This window comes from Sardina pilchardus, chromosome 4, assembly GCF_963854185.1.
Source record: "Sardina pilchardus chromosome 4, fSarPil1.1, whole genome shotgun sequence".
Classification (NCBI taxonomy): Eukaryota; Metazoa; Chordata; class Actinopteri; order Clupeiformes; family Clupeidae; genus Sardina; species Sardina pilchardus.
The window spans coordinates 21,436,834-21,459,013 of record NC_084997.1 but is presented as its reverse complement, the minus strand read 5'-3'; the positions used below and the strand labels follow the sequence as shown (position 1 = coordinate 21,459,013).

Sequence of the window (22,180 nt, the reverse complement as noted above, 5' to 3'; positions counted from 1 at the left end):
CCGTGCGGAGGAGTGGACGGCCTGCTCTCGCTCGCCTGTCGACCTGCCCGCGGCTGAGTGATATTAATTGCGGGTGCCATCACAGGCTCTGGCCCCTTCATCCTTCGCTGTCAGACGCGTCGCCGCCGAGGCATCAGTCACCCCGGCTCGGCTCCGCTCGACCCCGCCGCCGCGAGAGAGAGAGAGAGAGAGAGAACACGGCGAGAACACCCCGTCCGTCACCTGTGACCTCACACAAACAAGCGGCAGCGCTGACAGGACGTCGGGAGGGGGGACGATTGGCCGCTCGAGTGGACGCAACGCCGTTGTATTGCCGCCGCTGCAGACGCAGCAGATGTCCTGCAGAGCTGCAGTGTCACCAGATTGAGTATCGCCGTATCTTGATCGCTTGCTCACCTACTCCTCCACTTCCACTGCTTTAGGAGATAATGGTATTTTTATTTTCACACACTCTTAGCCACTCAATACAAACACGTTGACGTGATTATAAAAGATAAAAAAAAAGATATGCTAAAAGGTTAACTGCTCTCTGTGTTCTGATTTCCGGGACAACGGCAGAGCAATAAAAAAAGAGAAAAAGAGTCCTTTGAGGTTTTTGGAGGCAGGCGGGTTTTCAGAGTGCACGAATAATATGGGCGGATCATGAAAGCGATGCTTTTTAAAATAAAATAGTGTGGTAATCATGTTTTTATCTTTTGTGGTGCAATCTTCCCCTCTCTGTGTCTGTGTATTGTGACAAGAGTGTCTAGACGCTCATTGATTATAAAAGGACACCAAAGCTAAAACCGGGCTGAGGCTTGATGAGGGAGTCGTGCTGGTTGGCCAGCTCTGGCTCCTTGCGTGCTGTGGGTGTGTGTATATGTGCGTGTGTGCATGTGTGTGTATTAGTTTGTGTGTGTGTGTGCGTGTGTATATATTTGTGTATGCTGTAGGTGTGTGTATATACTGCATGTGTGTGTGTGTGTGTGTATATTTGTGTGTATGTGTACTGTGGGTGTGTGTGTATGTGCGTGTGTGCGTGTGTGTGTGTGTGTGTGTGTGTGTGTGTGCGTGAGTGTGTGAGTGTGTGTGTGTGTGTGTGTCGCGTCTCCCGTCTCCGCTCACCCTGCCGTTGCTAAGCACAGCCCTCTGGCCGTCCCTCAGCTTCAGCACCTCCTGGCAGAAGCGCTGCTGGCTGCGGAGGAAGTCCAGCTCCATGGTGTTCAGCCTCTTCTCAAAGGAGTCCTCGTCCATGCCCTGCAGCACACACACACACACACACACACACACACACACACACACACACACACACACACACACACACACACACACACACACACACACATCACTCGTCTCGGCTCAAGAGATCGTCTGAAAATAGGATTTTTGAGAGATGACTCACACGGGCTAAAAATAAGCCCGGGCCGACACCGGGCGAGCGAGCTAAGCAGAAAAAGAGAAATATTAATATGGTTTAATTATTGACAAATCTGGAAAGGGCTGCAAGAGAGCAATTATTGTGGCATTCAGACGCAGACATTTAGAAGGAGGAAAAGTCATCAAAAATGCACCGGCATGGCTACTGTGGCATTATTAATCAATCACGCTTTTCCATTCATCATATTTGTAATTAAACATTGGCTTTTTCAGTCGATAGCAAATCACAAGAGCCCTCAAGTTTGCTGCGTCAGATTATTACTGTATCCAACATCTCTCCCCCCTGTCCCAGAAGAGCCAGGTGAAATATCAATACCAGCACAACTAAACCCTGGCCTGCACCCAATAACACAGCCTCCGCGTGATTTTCCCTCTACTCTGATTTTTTAACACACCAGATAAAGTAAGCACACCCAACGACGACGAGACCTCTGTAAACGCCACAGTTAGGGCCATCTTCAGCCCCCTGCCCCCCCCCCATGTTAAACCCATTCCGTTCAATCTAAAGAGCACTATCTACACATGTAATGAGGGAGCAGTAAAAGAGAGAGAGAGAGAGAGAGAGCGAAAAGGAGATAAATGTCAAAAGAGAAGGAGCTAGGGAGCGAGGAAATAAGGGGAAGTCATAAAGGAGCGAGTGGGAGAAGAGAGAGCAAAGTGTGTCTAAGGAGAGAATGAGAACTACAGGGAAAAGGATGAAGGATGAGGAGACAGACGAGAAGAGAGAAGTCTCTGCCGAGCACATGTCTACACCATCCATCCTCAGGAGCATTTGGAACAAGCTCAAACCAGCACACATGAACATGGTCCTCAAGGCAGTGAGGAGGAGCACAAGCCTGCAGTCAGAGCATCTGGAGAGGGAGGGGGGAGGAGGAGGAGGAGGAGGGGGGAGCGGATGAAGAGGGGGATGAGGTGGAGGAGAGAGGGGAGAGGAGAGAGGAGGACGGGAAGGTAAAGGGGGAGAAGGAGAAAGGGGGAGAAGGGGGGGGAGGACTTAAAGTGTGCGCGGTTGATCGGATCAGCGTCGGAGCCACCAAGGCAGCAGGAGCAGCGCAGCGCAGAGCAGCAGGAGCTCAGCCATCACCAGCGCCCCCAGCGCCCCCAGCGCCAGCGTCTCCAGATGATTCCAAATTAGAGATTCACCTCGCCGTGCTCTGCGGATGCGCCTCCTTTACATTATCAGATGGAGATGGGGGCCTGGAGTTGCCACCTGGGCCTCTCTCCCAGACATGCTCTGAATGAATAAAAGCCCTTAGAGCTCTCTGGACGTGCTCAACCGTCCAACTAACCCAACTCCGACTAAAATACAACAGTCACTTCATATTCGTCAAACTACAAATAACCATCACACGTGGGTCAAGAGGGGAACATAAAAACAGCGTTTGTTCAATCATCCCGACTGAATGCAGTAGAATGCAATTCCTTGAGGTGTAAATACACAAACAATTCATCATCACAACAATAATACACAAAAAAGCCCAATCCAGGGGATCCATGCTGAACTAACCGATAAGAGCAGTGCTTTTATCTTGGTTCCTTGCTGCAGAAGCTGGATGTTTTCCTCCTTGAGGAGTTTCTGGCTGAAGCCGAGCGTCTCCTTGCTGCCGTGGGTGAGCAGGGAGGCCCAGAGGGCTCGGTAGAGCAGCGTGCTCTCCTCCGTCAGCTTCCCACCGGGGTTATTAATCACCCCGACACGGGTGCTCGAGCTGGACTTCTGCAGGAACACACCACAGTTAGGAGGACTGGTACACACACACACACACACACACACACACACACACACACACACACACACACATACGTACGTACACACACACACACACACACACACACACACACACACACACACACAGACACACACACACACACACAAAGGGATACAATAATACACACATGCAGAAAACCTCCTGATCAATTATGTGCTACTCTACACTCACATACTTCAAACAGAGGCAAATCAAATACTTCATGTACATATAGTCTTCATGTGCCCATATCAACACATTTCCAGTGTTCATTTGAGATTAAATCATCTATCCTCAATAAACAAAAAAACACATTTAAATTGAAATATAAGAGAGGGTAATTTTGTGTCAAGTCAGATAAAGTCCATCTCAGATTTTGTTCAACCATTGTCTTCATAATGAATGGGTCCCAACACCAGGACTGTAAAATATTTCTTTCCTACATTTTCACATCCCTTGACTATTACATTTTTTGTAGCCTCAAAAACACCTTCGCGGTGAATCCATGTTTGGTCATAAATGTCTAGACAACAGTTCTTCTGAGCCTCCCAAAACAATGTAGACACACATTTTTTTATGGATGCCAAAACCATCAAAACCTATTCTAGGTGCAATTTTCATTTAGTAGGTAACGCCAAAGAGGGTTGAGGCAGAGCTTACTAATCAAGGATATTTGGTAAGGCCCTAGATTTGGAATAAGTCATTATCTTTCAGCAAATACAACATTTGGTTAATTTTGTGTCAATATAAGAGGTCTCAACCATCAATGGACATGAAGATATTATGAATAAAGCAAGACATCACAAAATATTTTGGTCATTTTCATGGGGAGATGGAGAAATGCTTTGGTTCATACAAAAAAAATAGAGACAGATTTTTCAGATATTTTACCTCTGACACAAAAATAAAATTGAAATGTAATTTGTAGCAGAAGAATATATTTTGATAAAAAGGAATGCCCTCCCAAGCTGCAGTGGGAGTATATAAACGTGTTTCCACATGAAAACGTTGTGCAATTTTACAACGTGCATTCAGAAAGCTTTCAATTTCTCTGATACGCAAGTTGCAACATGTCCGCACTGTGAAAACATTTGCATAGGCCCTTAAATGTACCAAATAATGAACAGACATGGCTCATTTTTCAAGTTGTGATTGAGGACCCAGTACACTTCGGGTTAAACGATGGCAGGGTGACTGCTCTCACCCTTCACTGCATATTATTAAGGTATTATGCCAAGGTATTATGCCAAATTTCGGTGGGCATACAGCAGTGGTTCCCAAACTTTTCTGGCTCAACCAGCTCTCACCCTCATTTGTGCCTTATTTGTACTTCCATGGCATTTTATCTACTGTAACCCCGTGATATGTTGCATAGGCCATAACTGCTTTTATTACCACAGCATTACTATGAAGATGAGGTTTATCACATTTTTGTTTCAGTCAAATTAACCACTCTCTTTAAATCAACTCATCTAATAGAACTTTTGAAAAAGAAATAGTGAACAGAATATGAACAGAAATATCAGGAATAGGCCTTCAAGTAAAATGCATCAAACATCTGTACCTCCATCAAAACGGCATTTCGAAATTGTTATTATGGCTAATTTCTTTCTTTTAAGCCTTGGAGTATTCCGCGGCACCCCTGAGCATGCGTCACGGCACCCACTTAGAAAAACTCTCGCATACAGTATACAGAAAAGTCTTTTTTACGAAGGGGATATTAAATTTAACCACTCCATTGAATATGGCGTCTATGAGAGATAATGACTTCCATAATGAGGCCCAGAAAATAGCTTCCATTAACTACCAATAGTAAAATGAGCCTTCATAAAACATGTTCTACTTTACCCCATCAATATTGTAGGGTTTGTCACAAAATGATGGTCATACATGAAAAGTTCACTGCAGATGAAAAAAAAACCTTAACCATAACAGCCAACTTAGAAGGCCTACGAAATCGCTTGGGCCACGGTAGCAAAATAACTCGGTAGCCAGATAACATGATCAGCCATGTTAACTTGCTACAATCATGATGACATTAGTTGACATCTTTTAATGTGCACGTAGCACATGTAACTCATCAGTCATACTGAAGATATGTTTGTTGTCCATCCTACCAATTTGAAACCTTTTTCAGGTATTAATGCCAAAACATGGCTTCCCAGATAAGATAAAATACAAAAACGTTGAAATTGGACACTAATATTTTACAGGGCTTACAGGCAAACAGAATAAGCATTACGCTATAATATTTTCTTAGCATATTTCATAACCTATAATAAATTGCTACAAATAGTAAATCTACCACAGCTAGTCCCTCTGTAGGCCAATGTCTTCTATGTTTTCTAAAAGGTATTTTATCAAAATTAAGTAATTTGAATAATAATTAGCTAAAGCTGTGGTCACAGACAGCCTAAGACACAGAGCAAACAAAGCAGGAAAGCATAAAGACTCAAATCCTTCCAAACCATAATACGTACTCTTTTTAAGTTCACAAAAAGCTTCAGTCATGCTTAAAAATAACTACATCGAACACACTCTCAGGTAATCAGGGTAAGGATATGCTTACACATTTTGCTTGTTTATTTATTTGCAACAAAGCCTAAATGAGATTCCAATGATAAATGGCCCAGAAATTAATTTCTAAAATTGTGTACTTCTTGCTTTCTGAAGATAATGTGTTTCCTGTGGATAAAACTAATTGGAAATCAAAACAGCAGCATCTCACCATATGCTTCAGAGCACTCAACAGCAGCCGTCTCCCAGAAGCTTTTCCAACATCCGCAATTATCCAAACGGTCACTCCGTAGACCAATTCCTCATCTGAGGAGGGGATAAATTCGCTCGTATCATGCAGAGGTTCAATTGAAGTTCAAAGAATGTATACTGTAACCTTGACGCTAATTACGTCTGCGGCTAATTAATGAAATAAGCCAACTTGTGCTACAGTCTGCTATAAAGTATGCTGGGAGCTAAACACCAGACTCGTAGCTAAAGCTGTGATGTTGTCCTCTGACAGCACACCAACAAGTCTGTGCATCAACAACATTTCCGAGCTATACAGCCCAAAACAGCCGCACAAAACACAAAGGACATGTTTAATTAGTTTCAACATTCTTTGACATAATGATTAGAATTGACCAAGGCCACTTACCACTCTTTGAAAAATATTTCATTCTCTTCATGACAACACCGGTTTTATCCTTAGAGTCCATATATGAGAACATGGTTGCATCTCCCCAGTCATCTGACACTTTGGTTAAAACCAGCAATAAAATAAATCAAAAGAGATTTCAGGACCATCTTTCCTGGCATTTATTACCAGGGCAAATTATAGAGCCATTAAGGATGGCGATTAACACACAGTTAAAGTGGTTATTGATGGCACAACAAATGTAAGGCTGGTGGGCTGGGTTCAGCTGAGTATTAGTCACAGTGCCGGGAGTAGTGTTGTATGGTGCACCGCTACTACAAAAGCATTGTGAGACCGAAAAACAATCATTTTGGCATTGTGACAACAACACTAACCAGGAGAGGCTGTGAAGTCCAGGTGCTTCCTGTCGGTGCTCAGGATGAGGGGGTTAATCCGAGGCACGACGTTGGGCTGCTCCATCAGGAAGTCCACCACGTCCACCCCCTCGCTAATCTGGCCCTGGCGGAGCACACGGGACACACATCAGCACGTTAGCGTCTCGGCTACACGGGTTCATCACCCCCATTAGGAACGAAGAATAATCTTGGACTGAATCTTTTCAAGTGGATTCTCTATAAAAGTTACATCAGTTTTTGTTTAACACATTAGAGTTGACTGACATAAATGCATATTTGCCCGGGAATAGTGTGATATAGTGCCCCCCCCCCCCCCCCCCCCCTCCATGCACTTTAATGCTTTTTGCACTTATCCTGACCCTCCGTACCCCCAATATGCCCAATAGGCAAAGGAACTGGAAATTTCACCGCATTCTTTACATTAGTAATCACATGTGACAAATAAACATCCTTGTATCCAGAAAACCCACTTGGCATGTATTTATGGGTCCGTGTGGCTCTGCAGGTGTGTGACGATGGCTTACCATGAACACTGCTCGCATGTATTAATGGGTCCGTGTGGCTCTGCAGGCATACAGCGCCACCACCCCACACCATGACTTGACGATGGCTTACCATGAACACTGCCCGCATGTATCTATGGGTCCATGTGACTCTGCAGGCCAGCGTGTGTGACCATGGTGCTGCTAGCCAGGCTAGGTCCATGTGGCTCTGCAGGCATACAGTGCCGCCCCACCGTGTGTGACAATGGCTTACCATGAACACTGCCCGCATGTATCTATGGGTCCATGTGACTCTGCAGGCATACAGCGCCGTGTGTGACGACGGCTTACCATGAAGACGGCGCGCTGGAAGAAGTTGGTGGTGTCCATGATGCGCTGCAGCAGCACGGTCTCCAGCTCCTCCGGGTCCATCTCCTCGCCGCTCAGCGGGACGCCGTTGAACAGGCCCACTGGCACCGCGCCCAGCCCGCTCCTCCTATAGAGCGCCGCGCCAGCCTGCCAGCCAGCGCACAACACAGAGGGGGTCACGTCATGGGCATGCAGAGAGCAGCCGGGGTACAGCCGTATTCAAGAGCACCATCATCAGCACTGCTCCCTTTCAAAAATCACCTCGGGAAAAGCGCTACTCCCTTTTAAAAAACACCTTGGGAAATGTATCCACATATTTTCAATAGTTCCACTAACCAGACGGATGCCAGGCAGACTTTGAACTTAATGCTATTCCGCTGGGGTTTTTTTTTCGGGGAACCTTTAAACTCTTTGCAGGATTCCTCAGATGAAAGGGAAAGCTACTGCAGAGGAAAGACAAAGAGCCATTTTTAAGTTGCTACGATACCTTCCGCTTCTCATCATAGGCTGAATCCACTCCAAGGATCTTGGCAGCGTTGGCTTTAGGAAATTTCCTCTTCAAATATGCAGACACCGTCTCTACAGACAACGTCTCTCCCACATCTACTTTGTTATACATCTGCAAGCGCAAAAGAGGGTCACTGCAGCTTAACCATCAGTCTCCATTAGATCAAGAACACAGCCGATAACCTCAACTAAAGCCTGAAGAGAGGAGGACGCCTCAGGCAAAATCTTTGTCAGTCTACTCAAATAAAATCTAAAGACAGGCAGCACTCGACGACTCTGCAATTAGAACTATCTGGAGAGGGTGAATTCTGAGCAAGTCTACAGAACGTGCTTAAATAATTCTGGAATAAGTTTACTAATATAATAAGATCATACACACTTGTCAGATGAGCTACGGAATTAAGCACTCACCGATATCATGGACAAAAAAGCCTGTGAGATATCATACTCCTCTTCGATGTAGTTCCAAACTCGGCAAAATGCTACTCCAGCATCTGAGAAACCATCAACTATGTCATCTGTATTGACAACAAAGACAAATCCAATCCTGAAAAGAATAAAGCCATGAGAACCACTTTAAAAGGCAACTGAGGGGAGTATATTGAAATGTCTGGCACAAAAACAGAAAATAGACATCTACCTGAGTGGAATTTTATGTTTGTAGAAAAGCTCAGCAAGTTTCACCAGCTCAGTACTGTCTTCTTGAGATGGGTCGAGGAACAAAACCTATTTTGAAAAGAAAAAAAGCCTTAATAAAAACAAGAATATTACATTGAATGTTGCCAATATGTCCTGAATCCAAATTTAAATAATTTTGCACACGTCGCAGAACAAGAAACACAATGTACCCCTATTAAACCTCTACATTAAAAGTCGACACTGATTTGCCTCTTGAGGCCTACAGTACAGTATGTCTCACCAGACTGAAGAAGTTGCGTCGTATCTGGCGGATGACACCGGGGAAAGTGGCCCGCAGAAGCTCCTGGATGCCGGAGGGCCAGGAGCGATACATCGAGTCACTCTCAATGTCATTCACCCACTGCAGAACAGAGAGGGGAGGAAGCTGAGAGACAGCTGAGACATGGGATAATCCTTCCACCTGCCTAGCGCTAACAGAGTCTTGTTTCTTTGATGTGCTGCCGATGCTCAAGTTATCAGGAGTAATCAGGAGGCTATGCAGTATACACAAACGTCTAGGACAGGATGTATGGGTATACAATTCATACACAACTAATCAATGCAACTTGACAAGGCCAGCAGGGAAATACTTCACATTTTATGCTAATGTTCACGAGTCACAACTGCAGCAAAACACTGCTGGTTGAGTAACAAAACAGTGAGCAGCCAAATCATCCTAACTAACAATCTTCTCAATTGCACATACTTAAGGAGAGAGTTCTGCAACGGATGAAGGCAGCCAGCCAGCCAGCCTACTACCTACTTTCAAAGGGATTGTTTATTCTGTTCTTTTTCATGTTTTTAATTTGATTTTATTCATGTTTATTCAGGATTAAAAAAAAAAAAACTTAGAGAAGATTATCTGGCAAATCCTGTTACCCAGAACTGCAGTATAATTAGTTATATGTATGTATGTCTGTTTCATTTCTTTAACTCTCACCACAATAGCAGGATGCCGGATGTCCAGAGCGTAGCTGTCCTCCACGGCGTTCATGGGCAACCGCAGGAATCTGCCCACCTGCTCCCCTTTGATGCCCAAGTTATGCAGCCCCTCCAGGATCCTGGCTTCCCCTCTGATTACGTCCAAGATGCTACAGCAGGAGGGAGAGAGAGGAGCCATGTTACCTCACGCTCTCATTACCACTCTAGCAGCAGCATGCCTGGCGTACACACACACACACACACACACACACACACAAAGTAAAGCCGCACATGGATGTACTGTAGCAGCGCGGAGAGCCCAGAGAGAGAGAGTGGCTTTAAAGGCGGCCCCGACTCAGAGCCCGAGCGCTCTCTCCCGCTGTGGCGCTCCTACCTAAAGGGGTTGTGGACGTCCAGATCAATGTGCAGGCCGTTAATGAAGAGCCCGGCGTCTCCGGGCTGGATCCCCATGGTGTCGCTCAGACGCTGGAGAACAGAGGGACTTCACTTCAGTCGGGGGGATTACAGAGCACTTACATGGTTTCTAACAGTGACAAAAATCTATCAAATTGAATTTAGGGCTGACTTGTGTTGAATATATATATCGCATGCAACAGACATCGTGTTCAATATGTAATCCAAACCTCATGTTGTCTCATGAGTGGAGGAAAAATCTATGGACATTAATGTGGTTGATACACTACATACAGAATACATAATAAAGAGTGCAAGCACTACTCCTACCAGTGTCTTCTCATGAGTCAACTTTGAATTGGTCGTACAGCAAACAAAAAACACTGGCAGAATTCAAAACCAAATCTATTCCCTTTGAATGAAATATAAAATAACACCATGTGACTGTCTTCACACTTGCAGTGAGTCATTCCAAAATCATGACTGTAGCCTTGTGCAAGGGCTAAACATATTCCCAACCAACAAAGGAGATTGCAGTTTGGTGGGTTGGGAATAAATATTAATGGTTTCTCCAATAGCAATTACTATGTCTTGTCTGGCAATGGGTAATAAACTTCTACCACTTCTACTATTCTAAATAATGATTATTTTAGCCTCATTTTTAGCCTTAATCTTAGATGGGATGGGATATTTACTGTGCATTTATGCAGACCGGAAAGATGGAACACTAACAACTGACTGTATAATAGCCAATTAATGAATTTAACAGTAGAAACTATGCCCTGAATTTTATTTTCGCTTTGGTGACCTGGGAAACCAACAAGACGGACACGACGGCATCTTGCTACAAGCCTGATGCTATTTCACGACAGTAAGGAAGCTTATGGGATCGCACCTTTTGGTTCTCCTCAATTTCTTTTCTCATTTCTTGGTTTACGGCCACCCTTGTCAGTGATCTGTGGGAACAGTAAAATACGTACAGTCACTATCAGCATTTTTCCGCATCCCAGAAGAGTAGTCAAATCCAAGTTTTAATCTCCAAAACCTCTCTGGGTCCTCGGATGGTATATCTGCAGCTGACTCACGGTAAACCCCAGTACTGCACTGACTCAGCAGTCTGGGCTAATTTCTCATAAAGTCATAAAGTGCCTCAAACCCAGAGTCGGCCAATGAGTTACAGGGCAACAAAACATGAGCAAACACTCAGGCCAGTCTCTGGGAAAAAAACAGACCAACTTTTCAGAAAGAGAGAGAGAGAGAGAGAGAGAGAGAGAGGCCGACAGGGAAGACAGACTGGGAAGGAAATAGAGACTGCACTGTACTCACCTCGCTTTGCTGGGAAAGTTTTGACTCAAGTCTTGCATTAACTTGAGGGAGTCAAACTTTGGCGCAGACATGATCCTGCTTGCTGCTTGAAAGCTCAGATCTGAGAAGGCGAGGGGAGCGAGAGCAGCTTTCAGTCAAGAACACTAATTTACATAACCACCTGCACAAAGACTGCCAAAATGACAAAAACGAATCCTTTCTCGAGATCTCTCTCTCTCTGCCCTCAGACTTGACAAAAACGTGTGCCACATCGAGATAAAAACATGCTTGATAAGATCGTAATGAACAGATAGGAGATAAAAACCCTTCTCTTGTTTAGAGGAACTCCAGAGACACCAAGGTGCCCTTTGAGAGTCATCACATCAACAAAGTTGACAGCAAGAGTTCTAACTTCAGATTCTAACATAACCATTAGACTGTAGCACTTATAAGTCCTCCAATGACGATGTAAGAAAGCCATGAGTAAATGCGACACAACTACATATACCTACCCGTAATTTCCTGACTATTAGCCATAGCTTATACACAGATTGTGCTAAATTTCTTCAGCTCCGAGGTTAATAGGGGCAGTCAATGTGGTATTAATATGGTTTTGTTTCGTTTAACCAGCATAAAACACTGCTCTGCGGCTTACACACAACACGGCTAATATACAGGAAATTACTGTACATATCTACGGCTGGTTGCTGTAATCGTTAATGGTTCACCACAACGGGACCCAAGGCATAAGGATCACATGTACAGGTTCAAAACACTTACCTTGTAACTCCCACACTTTCAGTGGGGCCATGTCATTGTTGCTTTCAAGAAGGTGATTCTTGAATTCACTTAACTGCTTGTTCAAGTCTGGGTGCGATTTCCTATGGGTGAAATAATGCTATTATCAGTTTTTAACTATAAGAAACGATACAATTTAGTCATACCATATTACAATAAAATTCACTTTCAACCCAAAGCCATCTGACAAAAAGTTAATATATTAACATGGAAATAAGGAAGATGCTGCTCACTTCAGTGTTCCAAAAAGGAAACCTTGAAGATCGTCATTGTCCTCGTCCTCAATGTTTGCTGCTGATTTTGTATCTAAAACAGAATCAAGCAGAACAATGAATTAAAAAGAAGGTAACTGTCCCTTGTTCAAGTACTATTCCTAGGATCTTAAATGGTGTCTTAGCTAAAGTACCTTTGACTTGTGTATCATCGACAGCTTTGTATTCTGTGCTTTTGATAGCCAGTTCAACACCATATCCAGACAGGAGCATCTTCCTTGGCTTTGGTTCCTGTCATGGGAAAAAAAGAGAAGAAAAGCATTAGAGAACAGAAGTGGGATGAAGGTGGTGAGGGGTGATAATTTGCAAAAACCAAAATGATTATGTACTCTGTATCTGTACTCCTGTAACTAACCATAAGGACATAGAGTGCTGTATTTGTTGGCTTACACACACATATACTGTACAGTAGTGTGCAAAAGCTTTGGGCAGTTTATGTGTCAATCAAGTAACATGTAATAGAATAGAATATATACTTTTTTGATCCTGTGAGATCCTGTGGGAAATTCAGTTCTCTGTATTTAACCCAATTTAACCGAATTAACACACAGCACACAGTGAACACACAGTGAGGTGAATCACACAACCCAGAGCAGTGAGCTGCCTGCCCAACCAGCAGCGCTCGGGGAGCATTGAGGGGTTAGGTGCCTTGCTCAAGGGCACTTCAGCCGTGGACTGGTCGGGGATCGAACCGGCAACCCTCAGGTTACCGAACCAGTAGGCCATGGCTGCCCCCTCCTTACCTTCCACCCTCATTAGGATTAGTGTGTCAATGAGCAGAATTAGACCTTTTATCTAAGATCATGTATTACATTAATCAAGTGGTATAGCAGAGCAGAGACATATTTGTATGATGCCAGAGACATACTCAGAAGATACAGGAAGAATCAAGACTTTACAAGTGTACCAGGCAAATTGATAGACAAAAGACAAAGGAAAGTTGAACCAAATGCTGATTTGATTTATTTTCGCTTGTGTTGTACGGTCTTTTTTTTTTTTGAGGCAGAGTTAAATACAAAAAAATACTTAATCTTGTGTACAGTGCACCATGATTATCATAAGAATTCCATTAGAGAAGCTTTACAAGTTACAGTGGCTTTCTATAACTTTGAACCATTACAGCCTCTTGTCAATGTACCAAGCCATTACTCACACTTACTTTGTAATCTTGGGTCAATGTGAAAGCTATTCAGTATACAGCCCTGGGAGGGCAATGGCCCAAAATAGTTGAGGGGGAAAAAGGTATTGAGAGATTACATCAGTCAATGAATGTGAAATCTAATGCTCTCACACTCAGATATGATTCATGCGGGTCGCTTTAAGGGCACAAAATGCAGTAGCTGTTAAAATCTACGATGTTGAAGTGTGTAGGCTATATGAAAGCTGCAAGCTAACCTAAGCGAACTGTTACCTTGAGATTGTGAGAATGTAATCGATCCAGACAGCCAAACCAGAGCAAGCGGCGCTCATGACAGAAAGGTATAGATTGGACTAAAGACAGCTCACTGAACTTCAGAGATGTAGCCTACAATGTTGGGCAAGGAGTTTTAGCCACACTGTGATACAAAAAATTCTAGTTACAGACACAATAGCAGAAACGAATGTCCTTCAAGTCATTGTAGCCGCAGGACAGTGTTTCATGCCAGTTAAAAGAATCAAAACCATATCAATACCATATTAACTGCCCCTGTGTATTTACCTCATAGCTGAAGACATTTTGCAAACTTAATGTATAAGCCGCGGCTAATAGTCGGGAAATGACGGTATATAACTACTTTACAATCGTATAATTACATGTCCTGAACAATAAAACTATGGCCATCACTGTCTCAGCGCTATCATGTGAATAGTTATGGCCAGAACATATTGGAAATCAATGGAAGCTGCTGGAAAGGATGTGGAAATCACAACCAGAAAGACTCTGCTGAACACCGGCAAGACACATAGCCAACCTTGAGCCAACCTCTGACTAATGACAATGGAAACACCAAAGATGTCTGAACCATCCAAATACAGACATAACAGCAACATAAGGGGAACATTTGATATCTCAGTTAAAAAGGCGACTGACAATTAAGCATGATGCTATAATGGCCATCCTTTCGTGGAACCTTGTGTGAAACTCAGGAAGTGAGGAAGCAGAAAATCATCATGGTCAACAAGTATCTAAGCAGTCACTTTACACAAACCAAACTTTAAAAACTACACATTTTCAAAAAAGATTTTGCAGCCCCTCATCAATTTTGTGAGAGCTGGATGACTGAACACAGGGTACGAGTAATGCGTTGACTATCCACACGATTTCCAGTATTGATCTGACTAAATGCTGGTGATGGGCCTAATTCTGCTATGCCACTACCACTTACTTCCACCTCATTTACTTTGATTATAAATGTGATCCAAGGTAATGAAGTATTATGTGAGACCAAACCAAATCAAAGCTTACATGTATTAATAGGATAATGGTAGTGTAGTTGCTAAGGAGCTGGGCTAGCAGCATAGCCCTTGAGCAAGTGCTCTGGGGAGAATGCCCCATGCAATATCATTGACATAATAGTTACTTCGAATGAAAAGTGTCTGCTAAAAGAATGAATGCAAAATGCTACGGCACTGTCTAGTCCTTTGTTGTAAACAAGCAGAGGAGCCAGGGGTGTGAAAGCTTATCAGACCTTAATATGACAAAATACTAGAATACCAGTCACAATATTTTGCATATCATTTTGTATGTGCACTTACTGTAATTCAGATTAGTGATTGATGCAGTGGATAAAGCTGATTTGTTACATTGTCACACAGCATTGTACAGTATGTCAACTATATCAGCAGGACAACAATTGACAAAACATCAGCAACAAGTTGGAACATTTTCTTATCAAGGATGATGAATGAAGGACTGCATAATGGAAGGAATGCATGAATGAAAGAAAGAAAGAAAGAAAGAAAGCTCACCGCTATGAAGTGACGGAGCACATAGATGAGTTTGCCCTCGCTTGCCCGCTCTGCCAAGAGCTTATGGAAAATATTGAACTTCTTGGTCCCAATTTCAGCATAGAGGATCGTCACTGGGAGATCCGTACCGTTGACTCCAGGGAACTTATGATCATTCTTGAACAAGTATGGCTTTGGTCTGTGAATGGATAAAGTCAAGTACTGTATTTACTAGCTTACAAACACAATCTTAGGCTATTAAACCGATATTCATTATACAAACAATACATTTCCAATAGCCAATTGACACAACAACAGTGTTCAAGAGGGAAAAATGTGCAATGAGCAAATCGTCATACTGTAGATGTTGTAGGGTTAAGACCAAAAATTCCCGACGAGACGGGACGAGCCGCGATGTTCTAAAACCTTGCAACTGTGATTAAACATGTTGAATGCTCTGCGACGGCTAACAACGGCTTGCAACTCCGTGCAACATTTAATTCACACCGCTGCAACTCACTGTCGTCGCGTGGGGAGTCTTTGGTGTGAACTGCGCTTTAGACAATATAACGGTGAAGCAGCGCTGGAGGGAGGCAGCGGGAGGGAGCTGGTGTGTTACAGTACCTGCCTGCGGCTCCCTTCAGGAGCTTCTTCAGGTCCTTGGTGCTGCAGGCGTGCTGGCCGTGGACGGAGACGAAGGCCGCGCACGCCTCAGGGGGCGGCTCATCACCGGCAATCTCAAGGTCAAACACAAGCACAGAGCGGGACCATTACAACTCCTGCTTTTGCCAGATGCTGCTGCTGCTGATTTCACATCTTATTGAAAACTTCAGGTGAAATATCATTTCTAGTGAGTAGTGTGTTAATGACACACTTGTTGTTATTTTAAGCATTTTCATCAACAAAAACGTCATACGTGGTAAGTAAGATGGAGACTTACCTGTTGGAATGCATTAACAGTAGGTGAATAAGTTCTCAATGAGAGAGCAAGCCTCAGAAGGCTGACCTGAAGTTCGGTCAAAAACTGACCAGCTTTCTTTATAATGAGGTTATAATATGATCTCACAGACTCTGTAAGTAAATGAAAACAAAGTTAAATATGCAAATAGTGGAATGCAAATGAATATACAGTACATTTATTCATTTAGCAGAGATTTTTATCCAAAGTGAGTTACATATACTACAGTGTCTCACATAAACATACTGTCACAGCACCTAACTACAACGTCTACTACTAGGGCTAGGCTAATAAAATGCATTTTGTTTATGAAATACTTACCCCCATTCTTATATACAGTGAGCTCCTTCACAGTGTCAACAAACTGCCAAAACTTCTCTTCCCCATCCTCCCCAACGAATTCACTGCAGAAATGTTTATTTCCTCATTAAATGCTTTTACTAACATAATTGTTTCTGTACAATAACTGCAGATACAAATCAGCAAAATAGCTATCACCAACTTGAGTGAATGATCAAAACTCATTTTCTTGTGACCAATCACATTTAATAGATAGGCTACAAATTGCAGGGCATTTCATACCATTATAGTGTGATTTAAAAAGTACATTGAAGCCGTTTTGGTAAATAATCTATGACCAATAATTACAGAATCCATTAATTTACAGTTTTTCATCAAGGTTCGAGATGATCAGACGTTTGAGTGTCAGCAAGAAAGGCTACCTTGTCTCGAGTAAAAGAGGCGTCATGGGCCACTTGGCTTTGAGACTGGCCGTAACACCCTTAGATGCCGCATGAGCGTGATGCAGAGTCAACAGCAGCAGCAACAACTGGGTGAAGGTCGTCATTGTCTGGTCCTAGTGGGGCACATAAACACAGGCGTTTATGTTATTTTATTTTATTGAAGAGGGTTGTGTCGTGGGATAGTCTTCCTCTCTTCCACTGTCGAATCTTTTACCGAGGGATAGATAGGCTACTGTTTATGGTCAGCAGCTCAACAGCTTGATCTACTACTTTAACATTTGATAACAGATTTTGGCCCGATGGCTATAACTATAGCTCGAACAAGATGCAACATCTGTGCTCTTTCTGCTTGCACTGCGTTTTGGCGATGCCACGTATAACCGCAGCTAGAGCGAAGGGAAGCAACATCACACAAACCCATGTAATAGTCCGCAGCGGCGTTTCAATGTACGACTACTAAATTAGCTTTCAAAGAGTACAAGATATAAGATACACTCCATAACAGGCAGAACAGTATAGCCTAATAATAATAGTAGCCTAAACATGTTTAGAACTAACATTAGCCTATCTGATGAGCATGGACTGACTTGGAGATGAGAGACGCATCATCACAATCATGTCAGACAGCATAACCTTAGGAAACACATTTCACTTTACATAAACACTGTGTTGACCACAACCGTCGGTATAACAAACCAATACAACTAGTTCACACAAGTAACATCCATTGGTTACTGTTACAGTGCCGTTATCTTACCCCGGTTCGACTGGCCGCCGCCATTGCTGGGTCCTATTTATTTCGCTAGCTACTGGCTACAATGATGCATCTCCCTGAACTAAAAAAAATCAGTCAGCCTCGATAACAAAACATATAAACTCGTTCCAGATTACATCTCTTTACGAGATATTATGAGTCGACATTCATTAAATGTTCATTTTAGACTGCATCTCAGCTCAGAATAGTTCATCAGGCACATTCGGGACAGCCTGGGCAAAATCTCCAAATCCGCCAGGAGGGGCAGTTCATTCAGAGATGTTCCAGGCATGATAATCTACAGATGAGAGTGGGACCTCTGAGTATGGCAAAAGGCTACAGTGTCTAATCATATTTGGACAAGTTTACGCGTAAATAAAGTTTGAAGTTAAGGACATCCAGCCATCAAGGGGCAAAAAGGACCCTTGATTTATTTAGGTCTAGGCTTTTAAGACATTGAAAACATTTGACAGTCATGAGCTTAGACGTGCAAAATGTATAGATGTTGCTTTATTATAGGGCTTAACAAAGGGTATTTCAAAATGGCCCTGTTTGCCATTTATGCCCGTTTGCTATGATCCCAGGCCTAGATAGAAAATGATTGTCAAAGGCATGAAACCCCTTTAGTCAAGCTTAGATTTATTTAGACCAGCCTAGTTTAGATGAACTCCACAGTAAACCTATTTGTTTTTTACACACTGCACGTTATTTGATGAGGAAACCCATTTTTTTAAAAGTTCCTGCAAACACGCATTGCTTTTGCTACCACATTATCCACATTATCTTTAGGCTGAGCCGTGTCGTCTGAAATGACAGCGGATGAGAGAGAGAGGGGGGAACGCGTGGTTGCGCAAGGAGCAACACAATGTGTTATCGCTTCAGATACCCTCTCAAACACACAGCAGAGATTAGACTGAACTGCTCCTCCAACGTAACGGACGTGAAAGTGGCGGCAGTAGGCTACAGTTCAACGTTTTTCGTTCCGTATCGTTTTTCCGCTGACTGACCGCGATGCCACAGAGCCCATCCCACCAAACAGAACTGCAGTCGCACGGTACTGGACATGGACATCAAACTGGGACATTACGACTGCTGTGCTAGTGCATGCATGGGATTGCGCGCAGGATAAGAAAGCCACTGGTGTTGGACATGCAATGATTTGAGCTATGTCGCTTTCCTGCTGGATGACAGTAGTCCAACATGGATTTGTCGGTGCATGCCAAAGCTGAGAGTTCGCTAACCAGTCACTGATTTACAACTTGGATAGCAGTCCTGGAAAGTAACGAAATCAAGTAATACCTTGCGATTATTTTTTTTATTTGCATTCCGTTAGCATTTTACGAACTTTGCCTTTGTATTTCGACTGCTATGATCTGAGTACAAAGAAGCCTACTACCTAAAATGTGCAAGATTTCATGTAGTCAGGGGCACTTTTTCTGTTGACACTGAGTGTTTCTCTGTCAAATCAACATGTGTCAACGTGTTTTAGATCCAGCAGAATAATGTGCCCGGCGCACGGTGATTATTTCATATTAATGGCATAGACTACACAGGCTTATTATGATGAATGATAAATCAAATAAGTTGATTTTAGTTCCAGTTTTGGCTGTTCTTTTTGTAACTATAGGGTATCAGTATATTTGTCCAGCAGGCAGCAACTCTTGTCACTTCGGGACTGGTGAGAAACTGAGAGGGATGCGTCCGCCATCCACCCAGTATCCCACGCCCGATGACCTGTACCGAGATCAAGAACTCGAAGATGATAGCCCTCCGAAATTTTTGTCCAAATTTAACTTTACCGAGCGAGAGCTCATGCGGGACGTGGAATTTAACATACGAGGAGATGATGTGATAGTATTTTTGCACATCCAAAAGACTGGCGGTACCACTTTTGGTCGTCATCTAGTAAGGAATATACGGTTAGAACAGCCCTGTGACTGTAAACCCGGCCAGAAGAAATGCACTTGTCACCGGCCAGGGAAGGAGGAATCGTGGCTCTTCTCGAGGTTCTCCACTGGCTGGAGTTGTGGTTTACATGCAGACTGGACGGAACTTACCAACTGCGTTCCTGTCATAATGGACAAAAAGGCTGCTCAGAAGAACCGAAGGTAATCGCTCTTCTCTCTCTCTCTCTCCCTCTCTCTCTCTCTCTCTCTCTCTCTCTCTCTCTCTCTGTATGTCTATCTTTCTCTCTCCCTCTCTTTCTTTTCTATCTTTCTCTCTGATATGTGTAGCCTATCTTATACAAAAGAGAATATAATGTAACACATATTTCAGTCAAACACAGTGGAGACTGTCGCTTCGTTTAAAAAATAAATAGCCTACACAGAGCTCAGCACAGCCTTATTTCTGAATAATCCATGTGTCTAAAATGTGTCCAGGTTATAAAATGTTGGCTTTTCAGCAGTGCTGTGAAATAGAATCAAAAGAATTGTGAGGACAGACTTGAAATTCACTGAGTTGTGTAGGACTCGCCAGAAAGGCCAGTGAGGTAGACCCCATGGGCCAATTAAATAGCTGGTTGTTCAAGAAGCACACAGCAATCAATCATCCGCAACAGTTGTGCCCAGTATGGTTTTCACAGAATATGGACTGAAATGTCTAAAAGTTGCAGTTTGCCGACATACTCAAAAGTTGCAGTGGGATTTGAATATCTTGCATGTGTCAGGTGGAATATTCTGTTGGATCATAGTAGCCCATTGAGTTATCATCAAACACAGACTGATAAAAGCCAATAAGTTATTCAATGATTCAGTTTAAGATTCAGATTAATCCGTCTCTGCCCTTTTTATATCTTTTTTCAGATTTACTTCGCCTGACTTATTGTCAACATTTTGTCCAAACTACACTATACTGTAGTTTATACACTAGACTACAGAGTCTCTCTATTGCATGTATTTGACCCAGCCGATTAAGACAAGAGATTAAGTCAAGGAGTAGGCTATAGAAAATTCCTTTAACGCCAGAAAGGTTAATGCTATGGTGGGCTGTATGGCATGGAGTGTAATCAGCTCAAGACAGAGGCATTGCAGGAGCTCTGTGGAGAGGTGGGGAAAGCCTGGACTCAGATGACTGATCTTCTCTTTTCCCTCCGTCTTTCATCCCTATGTATGAGAGCATCCATCTCTGTCTACTGAAAGGTTCAAAGAGCTGTCCAGTGGGCAGCAAACAGATGCAAACACACACACGCGCGCACACACACGCACGCACACACACACACACACACACGCACGCACGCACGCACACACACACACACATACACACGCACACAGTTCTCTCTTTCTCTCAGAAAATATATGGATAGGAGTATCTTCAATTGAATTGCTGTGCCTCTCCTTTGGCTTTAGGCACAACCAAGTGAAAAGGATAACGGGTTAGTCACAGTCTCAGTGGGTCGGCAGCACAGAGTTGCTTTGGTAAAATTCAAATTTCTGGTTTGTCGTTTTAACATCTTCTGGAGAAGCACTTTGATCCCTCAGATCTTTTGCCTTTTGCTTGGAAACAAGACATTGTGACCATCACTCATAGACATACAGCCAGTATTAGGATCTGATCCTTTTGCATACATGCTGGAAGATATTATTGCAATCTTTGCAATGATACTTCAAAAACGGAATCAAACAATTATGAAGCCAGAGTGGTCATCAGGCATCATTTGCAATCTCAAGTATGTTGTGTTTTTCTGCAGTGCAAGTAAACAAAGTGGACTCAGGATTCCCATGTAACCCCATAAGATTGCAATTGTCAATGAGGATATTAAAAATCAATGAAGTTAAACTCTGCATGATGCCAGTGACATACTGTACATCAGAGGTCTCTCAATCAATCATCAGGTTCAAGAGGTGGCTAGTAGCACACAAACCCCTCACTGGCCCTCTTGCCCCCGCTGGATTACATGGGGCTTACACAGACTCCCTTTGGGGCAGTGGTGTAAAATGTGAAAGAATATAATGTGTTAAAGACCAGATTACACGTAAACTATTATTCTGATCATTCCATTTTATTCATGTTTTTAGTGTTCAGCTGAGAAACGCCGATATTCCCTTACAAGTACCCATCACACTAGTTGAGCTGCTGATAGTCTTTACTGTCAAGTCAACATGACTTTAAGTGTTAATAATCTTTTACAATAGAATTGAATTAGGCTGGTTATGTTCTATTTGACATTTTTAGTTGTTGTTGTTGTTGTTGTTGTTGTTGTTTGGCTTAAGAATAGCTCATTGCCTTGTGCTACTGCGGAAACAGCATGATATGCGGCTTCTATCTAGATCCTAAAAGCTGCTTCTTGTTTGGTAATGAACTTTAAATGAGGTGTCATAAAGCCAGACTGAGCAGCAGGGA

The 22,180-nt window shown here is 43.1% G+C and overlaps 2 protein-coding genes across 3 annotated transcripts in view; one reads left to right on the top strand and one right to left on the bottom strand.

The window, feature by feature from the left end:
- uggt2 (UDP-glucose glycoprotein glucosyltransferase 2) overlaps nucleotides 1-17,865 on the bottom strand; it is a 44,373-nt gene extending 26,508 nt beyond the window's left edge. For both annotated transcript variants that reach the window (XM_062534593.1, XM_062534594.1), the window contains exons 1-23: nucleotides 17,843-17,865; nucleotides 17,065-17,198; nucleotides 16,664-16,746; nucleotides 16,325-16,455; nucleotides 16,009-16,121; nucleotides 15,406-15,583; nucleotides 12,591-12,687; nucleotides 12,418-12,490; nucleotides 12,167-12,267; nucleotides 11,408-11,507; nucleotides 10,977-11,037; nucleotides 10,062-10,153; nucleotides 9,687-9,837; nucleotides 8,988-9,107; nucleotides 8,709-8,794; nucleotides 8,480-8,615; nucleotides 8,049-8,180; nucleotides 7,544-7,708; nucleotides 6,690-6,813; nucleotides 6,316-6,414; nucleotides 5,890-5,984; nucleotides 2,924-3,130; nucleotides 1,105-1,236 (exon numbers count right to left, since the gene is read on the bottom strand). In XM_062534593.1, coding sequence (XP_062390577.1) covers nucleotides 1,105-1,236; nucleotides 2,924-3,130; nucleotides 5,890-5,984; nucleotides 6,316-6,414; nucleotides 6,690-6,813; nucleotides 7,544-7,708; nucleotides 8,049-8,180; nucleotides 8,480-8,615; nucleotides 8,709-8,794; nucleotides 8,988-9,107; nucleotides 9,687-9,837; nucleotides 10,062-10,153; nucleotides 10,977-11,037; nucleotides 11,408-11,507; nucleotides 12,167-12,267; nucleotides 12,418-12,490; nucleotides 12,591-12,687; nucleotides 15,406-15,583; nucleotides 16,009-16,121; nucleotides 16,325-16,455; nucleotides 16,664-16,746; nucleotides 17,065-17,189 — 2,601 coding nt within the window. In that variant the 5' untranslated portion in view covers nucleotides 17,190-17,198; nucleotides 17,843-17,865. The remainder of the gene's footprint in view (nucleotides 1-1,104; nucleotides 1,237-2,923; nucleotides 3,131-5,889; nucleotides 5,985-6,315; nucleotides 6,415-6,689; nucleotides 6,814-7,543; nucleotides 7,709-8,048; nucleotides 8,181-8,479; nucleotides 8,616-8,708; nucleotides 8,795-8,987; nucleotides 9,108-9,686; nucleotides 9,838-10,061; nucleotides 10,154-10,976; nucleotides 11,038-11,407; nucleotides 11,508-12,166; nucleotides 12,268-12,417; nucleotides 12,491-12,590; nucleotides 12,688-15,405; nucleotides 15,584-16,008; nucleotides 16,122-16,324; nucleotides 16,456-16,663; nucleotides 16,747-17,064; nucleotides 17,199-17,842) is intronic.
- A 1,091-nt stretch (nucleotides 17,866-18,956) lies between these two features.
- hs6st3b (heparan sulfate 6-O-sulfotransferase 3b) overlaps nucleotides 18,957-22,180 on the top strand; it is a 52,398-nt gene continuing 49,174 nt past the window's right edge. Inside the window, exon 1 of the mRNA XM_062534591.1 lies at nucleotides 18,957-19,947. Coding sequence (XP_062390575.1) covers nucleotides 19,400-19,947 — 548 coding nt within the window. The 5' untranslated portion in view covers nucleotides 18,957-19,399. The remainder of the gene's footprint in view (nucleotides 19,948-22,180) is intronic.